Consider the following 18,447-nt stretch of genomic DNA (forward strand, 5'->3'; position numbering starts at 1 on the left):
TTTGCCGAGATTACCGGATATAACACTAATTAATTTTCTAATAAGATAAACGGTCCAATTTCTTAGGATTGCTCTGATAAAATACTCAAACGAATTGAATTCAAATAAGTCACCAAGCGAGTAAACTAATTTAACTTCATAATGTTAAGACGTTCAAAGTCGACGTATTACTTACAGGGATAACAAAACTTTTTACGTTTTAAATACTTACTTATTTACCGAGCGAAATGAATTAGCTGATTAATTTTGCAAACATTTATTTTTGCTACAACCACTTTTATTTTACATTTAGGTACCGTATATTAAATAGTACAAAATCAAGATATTTGGTTAAAAACGTCACATGTTGCTAATTTATACTAAAGGAAGATAACATAACACACTTGGACTCTCCATATTTCAGACACACTGAGCAGTTGCTTCTCCAATGTTACGAACGATTACGGTTGAAGCTCTTCTTGCGGCCATCCAGTGGGAAGCACGGCGGCCGATTGCACCCAGTCATACCTTTTCTTCGCCGTTTGCGGGATAGGAAGAACGGACAAACTAAAACATATCACAATAAATAATAATTAACTGCAAACAAACACAGTCGCTGAATACAAATTTCTGCTAAGTAGGTAATTAGTAATTACACTGAAAATTACGTTTTTACTTTGCATTAACAAATTTTATCAAACTATATAATTATATATATCAAAGAATAGGTTACAGAATTTTAAATATAATTAAAATGATAAGTTCTAAATTAAAAATTAAAATTAAATTACCTATCAGTGGTATATAACTTAGGATAAAAATCAAGTTTGAAGTTCATGTGTTTTTTATAACATCCTTTGGTCCTCCTTCCCAAACGAACACCAAAAAAATTGCGCGACTCCGCAGGATTTTCTTTAAGCTTCGTATTTAGGGTCCAAATACGTTTTCGGAGTCTGAATAATAGTAACAGAATATATAAATGTCGAATTGCCTCATTCAATTTTAAAAACAGTAATGCAATTTTATTTTATTTCCAAATATTTTTAGAATTACTGTACATCTTCTACGAGTTCACTGGTCGAATTTGAATTAAAAATTCGCGCTGAAAAAATTAACAGCGGGCCGAAATCACATTTGAATATGAATTTGAAAAAAAATCAATAAAAAAATTCGTTAAACATAGGCAACCATGTGCATGTTAACGCTTTTTCGGTAGTGGGTAGTTCTGCTTGGAATTTTAGTTAGAGGGTTGGCGGCTTGGTAGGGAGGTAGGCTTCATTGTATTTACTTGGTATGGTAGTTAATAAAAGGGAGGAAGCATTTGTTTAACAACAATTAATCGTAATTAATTCTTGCTGCTTTCGATGCGGAAAAATGTGAATTTTCGACCGACGCTAGCACGTGTGCAAATTTGTTTTACTGTTTGTAAATTCATGTCAGGAGTTTAATCGTTAACTAGTTCTAACGCAATTTAACAATCAGGAATTTGTTTAGATAAGCACTTGCAGGAGTTTTCATGAAATTGACTTAGTCAGGACCCGCCTGATTTTGTTTGGCTAATTATGAATAACATTGCTAATAGTTCATTTACGGCAGTTAAATTAACCTAACGTTGCCCCACGGTGTAAAAAGACCGTATAAAACTACGGCAGAATTCATGATATCGTGAACTGAGGTACGGTTGGATTAAATACATTCCTTAGGCAGTTATTATCGTTATTATCATCGTATCATCATCACATTACCGAGACATTTATCTCGCAACGTGATACATTTTGTGTTGTTTATTCATCATGTGTTTTGTTTGGGATAAACAGGTCACGATATACACTCTCAAAGCTAATTGTTTTAAGTAACCAATCACTTGGATCATGGCATCATTTAACATAATATAAATTCTTTGTTTGAATCGTTGATAAGGTGTGGCGAATTAACCTCATGTAATTTTGTTAGCTTTGCAAATTTTCACCTCACACAATTTTTCTATCTCACAATTTTAACTTCAGTAATTTTCTTTATTGTATAATTTAAATTGAACGTAAGGTAATTTTTTGTTTACACAAGTTTTACTTCACACCAGATCTTTTGTTTCATAAATCTTTGCCAGTTTTTCTTTCATGTAAATATTTTGTTGATGACTGTTTCCATCATATAAATTATTCGATGTCCAATCTTAATCTCACATAAGAATTCTTTGCTGCTTAAATATTTCACGAGAGCGTATGGCGTATTCGAATGTTCTTTATTGCTCTTTTTGAAATTTTGACACTCGTTCAGTTGCAGTTTAACATCAGAATCATAGAAATTGAAATTTTAATTGGAACTGAGGTTAAATAATACCGAAATACGTGGCAGAAGTGGAGGGCGCGGTTCCTAGTCGAGCTAGGGGCGGTCGAGATGACGTGACGCTGTCGGGTTCGTGCTAGCCGGGACCCAACCGCGAGTTTACGACCGTAAAGATGCTCGTACGGCATACGTTATACTTCATTTGCTTTTTGAGATGCAGGGCTAACTTGATTTTTTTAAAAAGCACTAGTAGTCAAATGTTCCGTTTTTAAATAGTGCATTTGTTGTCTGAATTCAGAATCGTAACGCATGCATTATTTTGTTTTTTCCCCAACATGGTAAAATAAGTTGTCAAAATTAAAATACTGAAAATCACCTGTCACAGTCCTGGCCTACGACACTTTATTAAAAAAATTGTACTAGTGCCCAATCATTGTAAAAATAATTGAAATGAGCGTACATAAGCTGAATAAAAGTGCCAGTGTAACAGATTGATTTAAATGATGTTTCCAAATAATTTACAAAATATTCTAGAAATAACAATACTACACATCTAATTAACATGTAAAAAACAATAATTTTACAACAAATTTTGTTGGAACCACATGGACTCTGCAGGTAAATTTGGGTTTTCACAGTTGGGAAAGTCGAGGAATTCAAACAAAAAGTAGACTCATTAGACAATAACAATTGGTTTATGAAGTTGCCATCCTGTCATAATTTTGCAAAATTCGATTCTGCGCTCAAATTCATAGAATTTATTCATAATAAATAGTTCATTTTATTTGCCGTTTTAGTTAAAAACGTGTATGCATTAGTTAAACAAAATAAAGTTAGCCTTGCATCTTGAAAACAAATAAGTTTAAAGTTTAAAAGTTACAGAAAATAGAGCGTGAGTGTATTTAAGTATAGTCCAAATTTCAAGAACATCCAACTAACCGTTTCCGAGATATTAAACTGCTTCCATACTTTTTAGCAACCCTGTTTGTAACAATCACTATTTAAGCAGTTTATCGCTACAAGCAGGTGGAATTTGAAAAATCAAAAATATGAGAGATGTTCGTTTAACGATTTACCATTAGTTGAGGAACATTCCGTGGTAGAGCAGTTTGCACGGTGTCCAGGTCGAAAACATTATCCGTAGGTTAGGTTTTATTAATGCAAAGTATGCACAGCATGTTTAAACACAGATATAATGTAAATAAAATGTGTTAGTTATACCTTACGTACCGACACGGTGGTGACTGTGCAAGAATTAGCCCGTGGGCGAAACATTACCATCCTCCATTTTCTTTTCACTTGAGCTATAACCTGAGCAGAAAGTTAAACTAAAGTAAGGACTATTAAACTTAAGAAAAAAAAAGAAATTGTAAGATTTATTTCAAAAGAAAATCTTAACAATTTATTTGTCAGTTAATGATTATTCCAAAAAATAAATCCAACTTCAACAGACCGTTCTCGAGAGAGGGTCTTGTCAACATCTTATTGAATAATGATTGTGCGAAGTTCATACTTCCTTTTTAAGTTGTTTACATTGTCCTAACATCAATTTGAACCCAACCCTTCCTTTATGATCATCCATTATTGTAGTGTGCAGGATTTACAACAAGGGTTTCAAACAGAGAAAGGGTTATCTGCAAATTGCTAGGATTATATTTGTTTCATGAAATTGTTTCATCTTTATCTTTATAACTGTAATAATATGTATTTGTTCAATTTTGATGAACTTGTTGGAAGTAGATGGTATTTGTTTTGTTGGAAACAATGTGTCCGAAACTAATATTCTCTATTAGATGCTTAAAACATATGTTGAAATTTAACATTATTACCTCTCCGTTGCAGAAGCAGAAAAGAACAGCCACACATAAACCCTGAAAACAAAAAAAAGTTTATAAAAGAATGGTGTCATAGAAATAAATAAGTTCTGTACGGCAAATTAGAGTAAGTGTAGATAAATAACTAATATGCTCTGTTGAATATTAGAAAGGGGTTCTACATCAAGAGTATGTTTCATTATACCAGCCGGAAATTACAGCAATTATAATAGGAAGTTCTGTTATGTGGCTTACTGATAATATTGGAAGTTTAATAACTATGGATAAAACAAGCTGATGAAAAGGGTTGTTAATTGACTTATTTAATACTTGTGATTAAAATGGATGAGGTCTGAAGCGTTTTTAATTTTTATAAAGTGCAAATTAATTGTGTTAGTAATTCCACTGTCTGGTTTCACACATCGTTTTGTTTAAATCGATTTTCTTAAATATAAACGTATACCAGTGTTTCTTTTATTTGATACAACTCCTATTACTTTTTTATTTTTAAAGACAAACATATACATAGTTATTTGAGAAAATTTTTATTATTTTAAAAGATCACTTATGTGAATAAATGACATGAGTGTCAATTTTTCAAGCTATTAGATTGTCATCAGAAATATGAATTTTTCGTCTATTTTATTGAATAACTTTTTAAGTATTGATTTTAGAATATTGGTTGCTTTTGATTTTTAGAAAAAAGCAATATTTCCATTTATGAAAAAGTACCTAGAGTTCCATAAAAAAAGTGACAATAAAAATATGAGGTTTCCATCACATAGATCTTTTAAAATGATACAAATTTGCTTCAATAACTAAAGGTTTATCTTTAAGAATAAAAAAGTCACAGGGGTTGTATCAAATAAAACATACACCCTGTAGACGTTAGTTTAGTTGTACATACTTATTTAATACAACAAAATGACACATGATTTTTACACTTATGTAATTATGTATATATTAATATTATTTATCAATTCTACTAGGAGTAAAGTTATGTTAGAAATCATTTTGGACAAATGTCGATATTTAATTTTTTTTAGATTTTTTTTCCTTTTTTGTCTGATTACCCGTCTTTTATAAACTTTTTTGTTAACAAATATCTAAAAAAAAATGAGGTAAGATAATAAATTTTCTAGATGAGATGTATAATTTTAAGCACTGTTCTATAACCAATGTTAAAGCCTTGCCACAATTTCAAAAAGTTTTACTATAGATTCTAAAGCAGACTATACGAGTTCTTTGTAAAACCTTCTGAATGATACTTCTAAAATTTGACGTTAATAATAATCAATTTAGTATTTTCGGAGATTATCTGTATCTATAAAATTGGCACCAGATGACACGACAGATAGATGGAAACAGGGAATACGCAGAACTGCTGCGCCCTGCTCATACCAATTACACTTGCAGCAGAGAGTAATAAATGGCCAGCTGTGCAATAGACATATTTTTTGTTTTGCAACAGAGAGTTCATTTTCGTGTAAAACCCACCTGATTAAATCGGACATCGTAAAATTTTCTGATTCCCTCAACGCATTAAAACATTGAAAATAAACCGTAAAAACATACGAGAAATATAAAGCTCATTTCCAGCTTTATAAAAACTGGGTCACAGCTCCTGTAATCTATTATTTTTAATCTAGTGATCAACCTTGGTTTGATTTTTTTTAATTAATATTCCGTTTCGACTAAAAGTTGTTTGTGAGTTTGCGGCTACAATTCATTCAATTCAAATGTTTTAAAATATATAGCGAAGTTTCTTATCATCCTTTCCACTGTGGATCATTACAACTTCTTGTGTTACTGGACTACGTTTTGTTTAAAAGCTTTTATTAACTTTTGCAAAAAGCCGATCATTTGTATTCACACAGTTTTATTCAAGCAGAACATGCAAACATGTGGGGGCTATAAATTATACCTTCACTTCGTCCTCTCTGCCATGTATTATAATTAAACTTGTAAATTAATAAAATTTTATCTTTGTTACGGAGCAAAGCGATACGAAATTTTACAGTTGCAGCGACATTATGAACATATTTTCTTTTTAAATAGTAGAAGAAGAAATAAGTATAAATGATGTTTAATAATCAGACTCACTACGAAAATGGATTCGTAAGTGTTTTTGTTTCTCGTATTGAATTCGCAGATTTCATTTTTGTTAGTTTTTTGAAATTTAATACTTTAAAAGCTTTAGTGTGAAAAATACAAGGATTCTACACAATTTAGTGCACCCTAACTGCAACATGATTTGAAACGAGATAATTTTATTTGTTCTTAGTTTCTTCATTTCATTTTAAGTTAGCTGTACTTTAAAACTTGCATTATAAATGATGCGATTCGATACAACCAGATGTAATTCTATAGTCTTATTTACGTCCTAAGAATTTATACTATGCCATTTTTAAACAAAAGAATTGGTCGAAATAAATATTTATTATTATTAAGGTATAAAAAAGTGTAATTGCCTATTTCTCAATTACTGCTAAATTGCCAACAAAATTTAGCTTTCCGTCATTAAAAAGTCACGTAGACATGTCTAAAATTTCGTCCTTCTGAAGAATTGTTTTGAAACTGAAGATTCTAAAATGTCACCTAAATGTCATTGAAAACAGCGTTGTAGAGCATAAATTTTTACTTCAAAAAAGTTAATACTTAATCGTAGTATCAGTTGAATCGTTATGCTTTGGAGACGTGTTGGTATTGACAACATGACATCCTGAATCCTGCACATATTCTAACGGGATTGCATGCCAGGATTGCCAGGTATCTGAAGTGCTTTGTATATGGTCTTCCCGGGGGGTTAGCGAAACCCAAATTGTTAACCGTGGCATTCTCAAAAAAGGGGTTCGACACTGTTTTGTCAAAAGTTCAGAGTAACATTGGCATATTTGATACAAAATCTAATATAAGGTTACGCGAATTAGGCCGATTGTTGTAAAATTTTGTTTGTATATTAGGAATATCTTGTAGATGGTAAAATCATAACATGCTAACCAAGATTTGATTGATCATTCGCACCAACGATGATATGATGTCATCACCAACTTTTACGGCAGTAACTGTTATTTCAATTTTATACAATAACATACTCCACTTGTAGTTTATGAATTCATGTTGAGTTTTTACTCTAGACATCCAAAGTTGTATAACAACAATTTACAACTTAACTTAGAAATTGCAAAACAAAACATTTTTTTCACTAACTTGAGTGCGGAGGTGTGAAATATGATACCTGCTGTGGTGACCTAATTTGAATTAAAATTTCCCGCTAAAAAAATTAACAGCGGCGCGAAATTGCATTTGAATAATTTGAATTTGAAAAAAAAATCCAAACACGAAAATCGTTAAACATAGGCTACCATGTGGACGTTTAGTTTTTTTTTGGGTAGTGGGTAGCTCTCCTAGGGAATTTCTGTTGAGTGGGTTGGTAGAAGTTGATTTGGTGGATAGAGGGGTGAGAGATTTCATTTTTGGTTTGTTTGTTGTGTATCAAACCACGTGGTGAGTAAGCTTAAGTTTAGTTGGTTTGGTAGTTAATAAAAAAGGGGGAAGCCTTTGTTTAACGACAATTAATCGTAACAACGACGCCAGCACGTGTAGCTATAATTCTTGCGGTGTTTTCCAAGAGGAAATATGCGGATTTTCGACCGACGCGAGCATGTGGTGTAAATTTGTTTTATTGTTTGTAAATTCACAGTTCATGTTAGAATTTTAATCGTTAACTGGTTCTAACACAATTTAACAGACATTAGATTTGTTGAGATAGAGCACTTGCAGGAGTTTTCATGAAATTCACTTAGTCAGGATTCACCCTTTGTTGACCAAATTATGAATAAGATTTCTGGATGTTTATACTCAAATGTTACATTATAACACTTCTTAATTCCTAACATAAGATTGCTAATAGTTCATTTACGGCAGTTAAATTAAGTTAACGTTGTCCCATTATGGGAAAAGGACCGTGAAAGTGCGGTAGAATTCATAATATCGTGGAGTGAGATACGGGGGGATTAAAAATTTCTCCCCTTAAGTAGTTATTATCATCATATCATTTATACATCACCGAGGAGCTTTTCTCGCAACGCCTGTTGCATTTTGTGTTTATTTAACATGTCTCTGTTTGGGTTAAGCTCTCAAAGCTATTTGTTTTAAGTAACCAATCACTTGGATAAAGTGTGGCATAATTTAACATCAGGTAAATTCTTTGTTCTGGCAGCGGCCATTTTAAAAGAGTGTTTTCAAATCGAGCATATGTTTGAACTGTAAAATCTCGTTCAACAAATTAACAACATTGTGGCTCATGTGGTTTCTATTTCCTCTGATTTAAGCCATTATTTGCACAGCGCCACAGGATTGATCATTTTTGACGCATTTTTTTCAACGACGCACTCGTTCGATGCTATTTTGAACCTCCATATTGCCTGCTATGTTTTTTTTTTGTGTTTGTTTGGGGAATGTAAAACGATGGCCCATAATGCAGCTGAACAACTTCACTTTTAAAAGTTAACCGATAACTCGAATGGACATAAAATATTAAACTCATGTAATTTTGTTAGTTTTGCAATTTTTCACCTTATACAACTTTTCTCTATCTCACAATTTTTAACTTCAGTAATTTTCTTTGCTGTATAATTTAAATTGAACGTAGATTTGCATGCTCTGCAGTTTCTAACTCACGTAATTTTTTGTCTGCACAAGTTTTACTTCACACCAAATCTTTTTACTTCCCGAGCGTAAGCAAAGGAAGTATTGTAATCGAGTCCGTCGGCCGACTCTCTACTTTTACGTTTTCTCGATCTTTCATGACCCCTAGAAGACGAAGAAATAGGTCTCCCATTTCCGTCTGTCTGTCCGTCTGTCCGTCCGTCTGTCCGTCTGCCGTCCCGGATTTTTATTAGACAGATAATCTCCGAAAGTACTCGATCGATTGTTGTGAAATTTTGTACTTATATTAAGAATATCATGTAGATGGTAAAACGCTAACCAAAATTTGACTAATCATCCCCACCACTAATCCGATGGCGTCACTTCAAAATTGTACATAGTAAATGGGTTTTCAATTGTATAAAATAACATAGTCCTACACATGTAGTTTACAACTCTGAATCGACTTTTCACCCGAAACGTCCAGATTTTTGGAAAAAAAATCAAAATTATAAAACAACATTTTGAAATTTAATTTTCAATCTGCTAACCAGAATGCTTTGAAATGTTGCAGATGTTTTAAGGCTATAAAGAGCATCATAAATCTTTAGTCAAAAAATATTTGCTTATCCCCTCCAAAAACTTGATGACGTCAGCTCAAAAGTTTGCCGAATAAATCATATCTAAAATGTACAAAATATGATGAGCCTGTACTTGTCATTTATCACTCCATTCATATTTTTTGGATTTGCATATATAGAGTGACTCAAAAAAATTAATGAATGCGTAAATATATTTTATTGATTTAATCAGGAACTACAAAACGGAATGCTCTGACATCTTGCAGATGTTTGAAGGTTATAAAGAGCATAATAAATGTTTAGTCAAAATATATTTGCTTATTCCCTCCAAAAACTTGATGACGTCAGCTCGAAAATTTGCCGAATAAATCATATCTAAAATGTACAAAATATGATCAGTCTGTACTTGTGATCTATCACTCCATTCATATTTTTTGGATTTGCACATACAGGGTGATTCAAGAAAATAAATGAAAGCGTAAATTTATTTTACTGATTTACTCAGGAACTACAAAACCGAATGCTTCGAAATCTTGAAGATATTTTAAAATTATCATAAGCATGGTAAATTTTTGATCAAAATGTATTTGGTCGTCCCCCCTAAAAAATTTATGACGTCACCACAAAATTTTGCTGAATAAATCCTATTTAAAATGTACAAAATATGGTGAGTCTCTTCTTGTGATTTATCATTCCATTCAAATTTTTTCGATTTGCATATACAGGGTGACTCAAAAAAATTAATGAATGCGTAAATTAATTTTATTGATTTAATCAGGAACTACAAAACCGAATGCTTTGAAATCTTGCAGATGTTTTAAGGTTATAAAGAGCATAATAAATTTTTAGTCAAAATATATTTGGTTATCTTCTACAAAAAACTGATGACGTCAGCTCAAAAGTTTGCCGAATAAATCGTATCTAAAATGTACAAAATATGATGAGTCTCTTCTTGTGATTTATCATTCCATTCATATTTTTGGATTTGCATATGCAGGGTGACTCAAAAAAATTAATAAAGGCGTGAATTTATTTTATTGATTTAATCAGGAATTACAAAACCGAATGCTTTGAAATCTTGGGAATATTTTAAAGTTATTATAAGCATGGTAAACTTTTGTTCAAAATGTATTTGTTCATCCCTCCTAAAAAAATTGATGACGTCACCCTTAAATTTTGCTGAAAAAATCCTATCTAAAATGTAAAAAATATGATGAGTTTGTACTTGTGATTTATCATTCCATTCATATTTTTTAGATTTTCTTAAGAGGTGGTTCAAAGAAATTAATGAAGTCAATTTATTTTATTGATTGAATTAAAGGCAACACTTATTATTAGTATTACACCCCAACCAACCCAATTTGGTAGACACAAAATTTGTTAAAGGAAAAACTCGGTTGAAACATAAGGGTCGCACGCTTATTTACATCGACTTTAACATTACAGTCCTGCATTTGTTTTATGCGCTCACTTGGTTCCGCGAATGTGGAATAGACATGTTTATAGTCAACCAATTGTGAATTTCACCGTCAAGAATTAAAATAAAACCCAATGTTTTATATAATAAGCGGAAGTCGAAGCAATAAAACCGATGGTCGTTTTGTTTACAGTTTCTATGTTTGACTCTCACGTATGCTGTTACGCTTGTCATCTTAAATTAAGAATGTTTATACATAAACGATTTTCAGTTGCCTTTCATATTACTAGACAGCGGATTTTTGTCGGGCTACGTCACGATTATAGGTGGGGACGCGCTGGATCGCCGGGACTCAGTAGCGGGTGATAGATAATCACTGAATTTAATGGGTACTAATTCCAAAAATATAATTAACGATTTATTAATCAAACGGCTAAGTAAATGAGAACGGGAATTAACAGCAGAGTGCAACGAAACAGCGTTATTCTAATCTCAAATAAACGAAGTGCAGTCCGCAACCGCAATGAATTCGCACCGTATACGTGAGTAAATTGTTTCGTTATTTTATTGATTATAACAAATCAATATTCAAAACGACCCAATTCATTTTCCCGAAAATTTGGGAATACAATAATTTTATTCTTAGTATTACACTACATCTATCCCAACTGATATACGTGTCCTTGCAAAAATGTTGATGACGTCATCGCAATTTTTTTTAAATTCCCACTACAAAAATGTAATGAGAAAAAATTACAATAGGCATGCAGTCGTCAAGTTTCCGACAGCGAGGGAAGTACTGTCTAAACTCTTTAGACCAATTTTTTTTTTTTATTAACACTTGTTCAGTTGTAATTTAATATCAGAGTTATAGAAATTAAACATTTAAATGGAATTGAGTTTAAATAATACAAAAACACGTAGTGGAAGCGGAGTGCGCGGTTCCTTGTCGAGCAAGCGGCCGCGCCATCTGGACAAAAGATGTTGTAAGCTTGTTTATAGCCGTGATTTCCAACCATGAGTTTGCGACCGTAACCGTAACCGTGTAGCGAAGCACGTTTCTTCGTGATAGAGGGGTGCTGGGCGGCAGTGCTTGTCTGTTGAATAGAATCACCGTCGCGGTGGAAGAGCAGCCACGACTAGGAGCCCCAAACTCCGCTCATGCTACAAAGCCCCCTATGGGTAATGCTGCTCTAGAAGGAAATTAGCCCTCTGGTGTCGCTGCCGCTGCATAGAGTTCTGTATTAAAATTTTGTTCTCTTGTTGACTGCCATAATTTTAAATTGGCCGCCACATGTCCGTAATAACTTGTGTATTTGCATCCAGTTATTTTACTTCAGATTTTGCTTTATTTTTATCGCTTCACCTAGCAAATACAATCAATTACTCGTCAAAAAATGTTGCACTTTTAATCCCAATATCATAATCTACTTTTGGATCCATTACAACTGGTGCTAATTGTGCTACCAGCGGTATTTCTGCCTCCACCTCCACTAGTACCAGGAGTACTATCAGTGGACTAATTTGCATTTCCAAAACTGAGTCGACTGCTGCGCTAACAACTTCATCCTCTGGAATAACAATTATTGGAAATACAAATTATAATTTCCTTAGGTTGTCATGACGCCTTTAGGGCACAGCATTACGGCATGATTTCCAATATTATGGCACGGTCTGCCGGAATCGGCTTACTTATGAACGATTTTGACCTCTACAACGACAGAATTATAATGCTAGTAGACGACAAAATGTATTATGTAGATTGTACACGGTGCATTTGAAAATGGATATCAATATGCCCCAAAATTGTTCATCAAATATTTTAAGTTCATGGACTAAAACATGGACATGGACATTACGTTCCAATGGTTCTTTTGTCTACTGCCCAACAAAGCCCACAGTTTATAATCATTAAAATATTTTCAAATTATCAATGAAAAATATATCGAATTAAGATTAAACTTTAAACCAACGCATGTAACTTGTGATTTTGAAGAATTAATTCATATACCAATCTGTTCAGTCTGGCCAAATGCTGCAATCGCAGGACGCAGGTTTTATTTGTCACAAGGATGGATTAGAAAAATCCGGAGTTCGGGTTTTATGCCTGAATATAAGGACATTAACTCAGTTATAGGCAATTAATCGGTTATAGGCAATTAATCAATTATAGACGCTAGTTATTTGGCCTTACCCAACCCGGAGACTGTTTGCTTTTAATCTCATTAGCATCTTTCCCGAAAACCCCAAATTAACAAAATTTTCGAGTGTCTTGCTGACAACTATACATATAGATAACTGTAAAATTTTCACCAAAAATGTGGGCTAATGCAGGAGCTCTATCTACTAGAACGACCAATTATTGTGAATGTTTTCACTCCAGTTTTAATAAGAGTTTTTATCCCCCATCTCCGGACATTTTTAAATTTCTAGTGTTATAATAATGTCAAGCCAGAACTTATACATATTAACATTAATAGTACGTCACTACCCGTGAAAATACACGAAAAGAAATCATTTAAGCAGAGATTTGAAATTCTTTCATCAAAATGAACACTGGAAGGGGTTGCGGACAGATTTCAGTTTAAGTCTGCATCTTCACACCGTAACAAACTTCTTGAAAACTTGAATAAATTTAGATGTTTATATTTCGTTTTTTTTAATGAAACTTTTTCATATTTACTCTTTGGTCGCTTATCATTACTACAGCAATCGTAGACTCCCCGTGGAGTAATCGGCGCAACCCGTATATGAGGTTCAGGGGTTAGAATCCTCCAATGCAATGATCGTAATTTATTTAAAATCGGCGCAAACCCGTCTGTACCGAATACTTTCGCGTGCGATAGTACATTACGAGACAGATCCGGTAACTCTCCTCTGGCTCCTACGTCCCCTCATAATGAAACATCTCTTTAGTACTGTGAGATATGAATTACCATTACGACGTAAATTAACATTATGGGATTAATCTTCAAATTGAATACACAATTTAATTTGATATTCTAAACGCCGGTGATAAATTTTAGTAGTGTAACGCTAAATGAATATATCGAAACTGAATTTATTTCAAAAGGAATCTAATTTTCAATACGTATGCGGTCTGTGTATTATAACCTTTCCAATTTTCCATAATACCTTTTCAGTTATGAATTAATGTTAAACTTTTACTGTAGGCTGACTAGTGACCAGTGCAATAACCAGGCGTCGGCATCGTGGAAGTGCAACAATTGTAAGCTTTTCCAGGTTCTCCCCAGTTAGAGGAGTTCTCCTAGATGTTAAAATTTCTTTAAAAATTGATAAACTAAACCCTGAACTGAACGCAACAGCACTGAGTTTGAAAATGCACAGTCGCCCAGCCAAATGTATCGCCTGACGTACCGCCCGCGTATTTATTATTATTTGTCTGAATGACTGCTCGTCACTTCGGATCTGCACTCTCTGGCAATAACTAATTTCTGAAAAAATCTGCACTTTCAAGAAAAACATTTGTGGTGGGAAATTTTTAGAAAATGTCTAGCTTTTGTGGTAACGTGATAGTAACTTGCATACCATACACACAAACTTGTTACAGGAGCAGTAGTTTTTTGGAAAAGATACTTTTACCCCGAATAAAAGCAGGAATGATTTAAATTTTTATTACAGTTTTTCTTGCGTTACATACAAAAGCGCAATATCGTAAAGAAATTTAAGTTTCATGTTGTAATATTCTAACTCTGATTACACTTTTATAACCTTTGTCAAAACTTTAAATTACAAAGTTAAAACAAATTAACCACTCACACTCTTGGTCCTGCTAATTTAAAGCTCAGCTTCATCACAGGATACGTGTATTTTGCTCACTAAATCTCATTACCAAGACCTGATTCACGTCCTTACATGGTGCGGTTTAAAAGCTTGTTGGGTCACCACGGTGGCTATGACACTCGGTTTACAGCTTTAGTAGAATTTAGGTAACTGAAAGGTTTAGTATTTCAACTAGTTAGAGCAGATAACAGCGAAAGGGTCAAAGTTAGCGGGTGTGAATGAGCGACCGTATTGTATCTACAAGTGATTTGCAAAGATAAGTCATCTTTACTGACATCCATACTAGTTAAGATGATTATAATCTAAACTGGAGTAGCGTTTATGTCTGGTAAGTTTGAATCCAAATTATCCCAGATGTTGCAGTTTAGGAACTTTTCCGAGCTAACGATCTAATGGACGTGTTCAATAACATTAAAGCATTTAAAAAATGTGGACATTTGTCCGATAAATTCGATTACCATCTTCATTAGCTTACGCCCGGGAAATAAAAATGGACACAAATGTAAATTATATTGATCATAGCCTGACTAGTAATTGTATCTAATCGAGCTTACTTAAAATTACCTGTACCTACATCAATTCTCAGAATAATTGGTAATTGTGCTTTTGGAGATTTTGTTACTCCGAGAGCGTGCAGACTAAAGTAATGAATTCAATTTCTCCATCTTAGTTATTAATGAATATTAAATTTAAAGTAATCACTAGAATAGTTAATTAGAAGGTGTCGTGTCAGTTTAATTAAACGTATAACTCAATTTAATGTCATCAACTCCAGACAGATAAATTCTGATTAAACCCTTAGATGCCCTGGATAATCTTATAAAATAGGTAATCAAACTTCATAGAAAATGCTTTGGGATAAATCTTTTTCCTTGCTACTTACAACAGCGTAATTAACCATATAATTTTAAATAATAACATTTTATATTTCACTTTATTACTTCCCGAAGGAAGTATTGTAATCGAGTCCGTCGGCCGACTCTCTACTTTTACGTTTTCTCGATCTTTCATGACCCCTAGAAGACGAAGAAATAGGTCTCCCATTTCCGTCTGTCTGTCCGTCTGTCCGTCTGTCCGTCCGTCTGTCCGTCCGTCTGTCCGTCCGTCTGTCCGTCCGTCTGTCCGTCCGTCTGTCCGTCCGTCTGTCCGTCCGTCTGTCCGTCTGTCCGTCTGCCCCCGGATTTTTATTAGACAGATAATCTCCGAAAGTACTCGACCGATTGTTGTGAAATTTTGTACTTATATTAAGAATATCATGTAGATGGTAAAACGCTAACCAAAATTTGTCTAATCATCCCCACCACTAATGCGATGACGTCACTTCAAAATTGTACATAGTAAATGGGTTTTCAATTGTATAAAATAACATAGTCCTACACATGTAGTTTACAATTCTGAATCGACTTTTCACCCCAAACGTCCAGATTTTTGGAAAAAAAATCAAAATTATAAAACAACATTTTGAAATTTAATTTTCAATCTGCTAACCAGAATGCTTTGAAATGTTGCAGATATTTTAAGGCTATAAAGAACATCATAAATCTTTAGTCAAAAAATATTTGCTTATCCCCTCCAAAAACTTGATGACGTCAGCTCAAAAGTTTGTGGAATAAATCATATCTAAAATGTACAAAATATGATGAGTCTGTACTTGTGATCTATCACTCCATTCATATTTTTTGGATTTGCATATATAGGGTGACTCAAAAAAATTAATGAATGCGTAAATATATTTTATTGATTTAATCAGGAACTACAAAACCGAATGCTCTGAAATCTTGCAGATGTTTTAAGGTCATAAAGAGCATAATAAATGTTTAGTCAAAATATATTTGCTTATCCCCTCCAAAAACTTGATGACGTCAGCTCGAAAGTTTGCCGAATAAATCATATCTAAAATGTACAAAATATGATGAGCCTGTACTTGTCATTTATCACTCCATTCATATTTTTTGGATTTGCATATACAGAGTGACTCAAAAAAATTAATGAATGCGTAAATATATTTTATTGATTTAATCAGGAACTACAAAATGGAATGCTCTGACATCTTGCAGATGTTTTAAGGTTATAAAGAGCATAATAAATGTTTAGTCAAAATATATTTGCTTATCCCCTTCAAAAACTTGATGACGTCAGCTCGAAAATTTGCCGAATAAATCATATCTAAAATGTACAAAATATGATCAGTCTGTACTTGTGATCTATCACTCCATTCATATTTTTTGGATTTGCATATACAGGGTGATTCAAGAAAATAAATGAAAGCGTAAATTTATTTTACTGATTTACTCAGGAACTACAAAACCGAATGCTTCGAAATCTTGAAGATATTTTAAAATTATCATAAGCATGGTAAATTTTTGATCAAAACGTATTTGGTCGTCCCCCCTAAAAAATTTATGACGTCACCACAAAATTTTGCTGAATAAATCTTATCTAAAATGTACAAAATATGGTGAGTCTCTTCTTGTGATTTATCATTCCATTCAAATTTTTTCGATTTGCATATACAGGGTGACTCAAAAAAATTAATGAATGCGTAAATTTATTTTATTGATTTAATCAGGAACTACAAAACCGAATGCTTTGAAATCTTGCAGATGTTTTAAGGTTATAAAGAGCGTAATAAATTTTTAGTCAAAATATATTTGGTTATCTTCTACAAAAAACTGATGACGTCAGCTCAAAAGTTTGCCGAATAAATCGTATCTAAAATGTACACAATATGATGAGTCTGTACGTGTGATTTATCATTCCATTCATATTTTTGGATTTGCATATGCAGGGTGACTCAAAAAAATTAATGAAGGCGTGAATTTATTTTATCGATTTAATCAGGAATTACAAAACCGAATGCTTTGAAATCTTGGGAATATTTTAAAGTTATTATAAGCATGGTAAACTTTTGTTCAAAATGTATTTGTTCATCCCTCCTAAAAAAATTGATGACGTCACCCTTAAATTTTGCTGAATAAATCCTATCTAAAATGCAAAAAATATGATGAGTTTGTACTTGTGATATATCATTCCATTCATATTTTTTAGATTTTCTTAAGAGATGGTTCAAAAAAATTAATAAAGTCAATTTTTTTTATTGATTAAATTAAAGGCAACACTTATTATTAGGATTACACCCCAACCAACCCAATTTGGTAGACACAAAATTTCTTAAAGGAAAAACTCGGTTGAAACATAAGGGAGCACGCTTATTTACATTACATTTTACTTTAACATTACAGACCTGCATTTGTTTTATGCGCCCACTTGGTTCCGCGAATGTGAAATAGACATGTTTATAATCAACCAATTGTGAATTTCACCGTCAAGAATTAAAATAAAACCCAATGTTTTATATAATAAGCGGAAGTCGAACCAATAAAACCGATGGTCGTTTTGTTTACAGTTTCTCTGTTTGACTCTCACGTATGCTGTTACGCCTGTCATCTTAAATTAAGAATGTTTATACATGCACGATTTTCAGTTGCCTCTGATACGTATACGTGAGTAAATTGTTTCGTTATTTTATTGATTATTACAAATCAATATTCAAAACGACCCAATTCATTTTCCCGAAAATTTGAGAATATAATAATTTTATTCTTAGTATTACACTACATCTATCCCAACTGATATACGTGTCCTTGCAAAAATGTTGATGACGTCATCGCAATTTTTTTTTAAATTCCCACTACAAAAATGTAATGAGAAAAAAAACACAATAGGCATGTAGTCGTCAAGTTTCCGACAGCGAGGGAAGTACTGTCTAAACTCTTTAGACCAATTTTTATTATTAGCTTATAATATCTATGAAATGGAATATGTACATAAACGACCCCATAACAACCAGGGCGGATGAGAGGGTGTTATAAATCGTAGTAGCCTCTAATTTTTACATAACTTTATTGTAACTAAA

At 32.9% G+C, this 18,447-nt stretch overlaps 1 protein-coding gene across 4 annotated transcripts in view; it reads right to left on the reverse strand.

Annotated features, from left to right (window-relative positions):
- Positions 1–240: 240 nt before the first annotated feature.
- Positions 241–18,447, reverse strand: part of LOC135139673 (calcitonin gene-related peptide type 1 receptor) — a 159,475-nt gene continuing 141,268 nt past the window's right edge. For 3 of the 4 annotated variants that reach the window (XM_064069987.1, XM_064069989.1, XM_064069988.1), the window contains exons 10-12: positions 4,095–4,136; positions 3,487–3,576; positions 241–546 (exon numbers count right to left, since the gene is read on the reverse strand). In XM_064069987.1, coding sequence (XP_063926057.1) covers positions 502–546; positions 3,487–3,576; positions 4,095–4,136 — 177 coding nt within the window. In that variant the 3' untranslated portion in view covers positions 241–501. The remainder of the gene's footprint in view (positions 547–3,486; positions 3,577–4,094; positions 4,137–18,447) is intronic. The other variant, XM_064069990.1, reaches the window with a different exon arrangement.

Source organism: Zophobas morio, unplaced genomic scaffold (genome assembly GCF_036711695.1).
Source record: "Zophobas morio isolate AGI-343-1 ecotype UQ-CSIRO unplaced genomic scaffold, CSIRO_AGI_Zmor_V1 ptg000031l, whole genome shotgun sequence".
Lineage (NCBI taxonomy): Eukaryota > Metazoa > Arthropoda > Insecta > Coleoptera > Tenebrionidae > Zophobas > Zophobas morio.